At 41.9% G+C, this 1,467-nt stretch overlaps 1 protein-coding gene across 1 annotated transcript in view; it reads left to right on the top strand.

Annotated features, from left to right (window-relative positions):
* LOC107703359 (ribonucleoprotein PTB-binding 1-like) overlaps positions 1–1,467 on the top strand; it is a 53,896-nt gene that overhangs the window by 42,095 nt on the left and 10,334 nt on the right. Inside the window, exon 6 of the mRNA XM_016505956.1 lies at positions 512–606. Coding sequence (XP_016361442.1) covers positions 512–606 — 95 coding nt within the window. The remainder of the gene's footprint in view (positions 1–511; positions 607–1,467) is intronic.

Raw genomic sequence — 1,467 nt, 5'->3', positions numbered from 1 at the left:
AAAGAGTTAAGGACAAATCTAACCAGCAAAACTTGATACCAAAAGCATCCTAAATGTTACGTGTTTGCATTATAGTGAGTAACCTTTCCTGGTATTGCTGTTTCAAATAGCCCATCATAATCTGTAGTCTGTCAAGGGCTAATGGCAAGGGCAGATATGTTACTAGTTAGTTTCAAGGAAAATCATTTTCAAATAATGTTCTTTTTTTTTTGTTGTTGTTTCCAAATGATCCTGTGTATGTGTCCACCCCCGCAACCCCGGAAAAACCCCAGGCTCAGGATTTTTATTTTTTTTTTTTTGCTTTAACCCCTGTCATTGTTTTTCTTCTTGTTTCCAAATGATCCTGTGTATGTGTCCACCCCCGCAACCCCGGAAAAACCCCAGGCTCAGGATTTTTATTTTTTTTTTTTTGCTTTAACCCCTGTCATTGTTTTTCTTCTGTAGCCTTTTTTTAAGGTAGGTTTTATTCTAATCTAGGCAGTGAATTTGTCACTCTTCTCTCAATATGCAGGCCTGCTGGGAGCTGCGCCCGCTGTACCTCTGCTGGCTAACCCTGTCCTCTCTGCTGCCCTCATGCAGCTGCTGCTCCAGAACCAAGTCCAACAGGTACCGTCCATCCCTCCTTCCCTCCCTCCCCCCCTCATCTCCTGCCACTGTCCCAGCAGCATGTGTTTTAGCCCTCACTCTCTTCTTCTCCCCTCCCAGCAAGCTCTTTTAGGGAATCCTCTTCTTTGGGCACATATTCTGCACAATAAAGAGTACAGTCTTCTCCCTTGTGTGAGTGGTTCCTCTGTGTGGGTGTGAGGTGCTTTGCTTTTCTTTTATTTTCAATGATATTTTACCAAATTAGTTCAAGTGTCTTCTGGAAAAGTACTAGCTGTTCAATTATTCTTCCACTGCAGATCAATGCTTTGAGCTTAAAGGGGTCATATGATGCGATTTTCAATTTTTCCTTTCTCTTTGGAGTGTTACAAGCTCTTGGTGCATAAAGAAGATCTGTAAAGTTGCAAAGACTAAAGTCTCAAGATGTTCTTGATATTATAAGATACTCTTTATAAAAGTTAAGAGTCAACCACGCCTACCTAAAATGGCTCGTTCTAAAGCGCCCCCACATGTCTACGTCACAATGTGGGAAGATCTGCATAACGCCACCCAAATGTTCACGCAAAGAAAGAAGGCGTAACTTTTATTCTCGCTGTAGTATTGTTGTTGCCGCTGCCACCATGTCGTGAAGACACTGTGTTTCGTTGTGAAAGTGAAACTACTTTGTTGGGCCTTCCAAAAGAGGACATCCACCAAATCAGTGGTTAAGTTGTATTTACAACAGTGTTCCAGAACACTTCAACCCAAATATTCAGTTGTGTCCAGCACATTTTATGGAGGACTGTTTCCTGATCCTGGGAGAGTAGACTACAATGCCGGCTGTTCTGACTCACAGACTGCAAGTATGTTTTTTTTTTTTATATA

This window comes from Sinocyclocheilus anshuiensis, unplaced genomic scaffold (assembly GCF_001515605.1).
Source record: "Sinocyclocheilus anshuiensis isolate Anshui unplaced genomic scaffold, SAMN03320099.WGS_v1.1 scaffold58, whole genome shotgun sequence".
Lineage (NCBI taxonomy): Eukaryota > Metazoa > Chordata > Actinopteri > Cypriniformes > Cyprinidae > Sinocyclocheilus > Sinocyclocheilus anshuiensis.
This window is presented reverse-complemented; position numbering and strand designations above follow the sequence as displayed.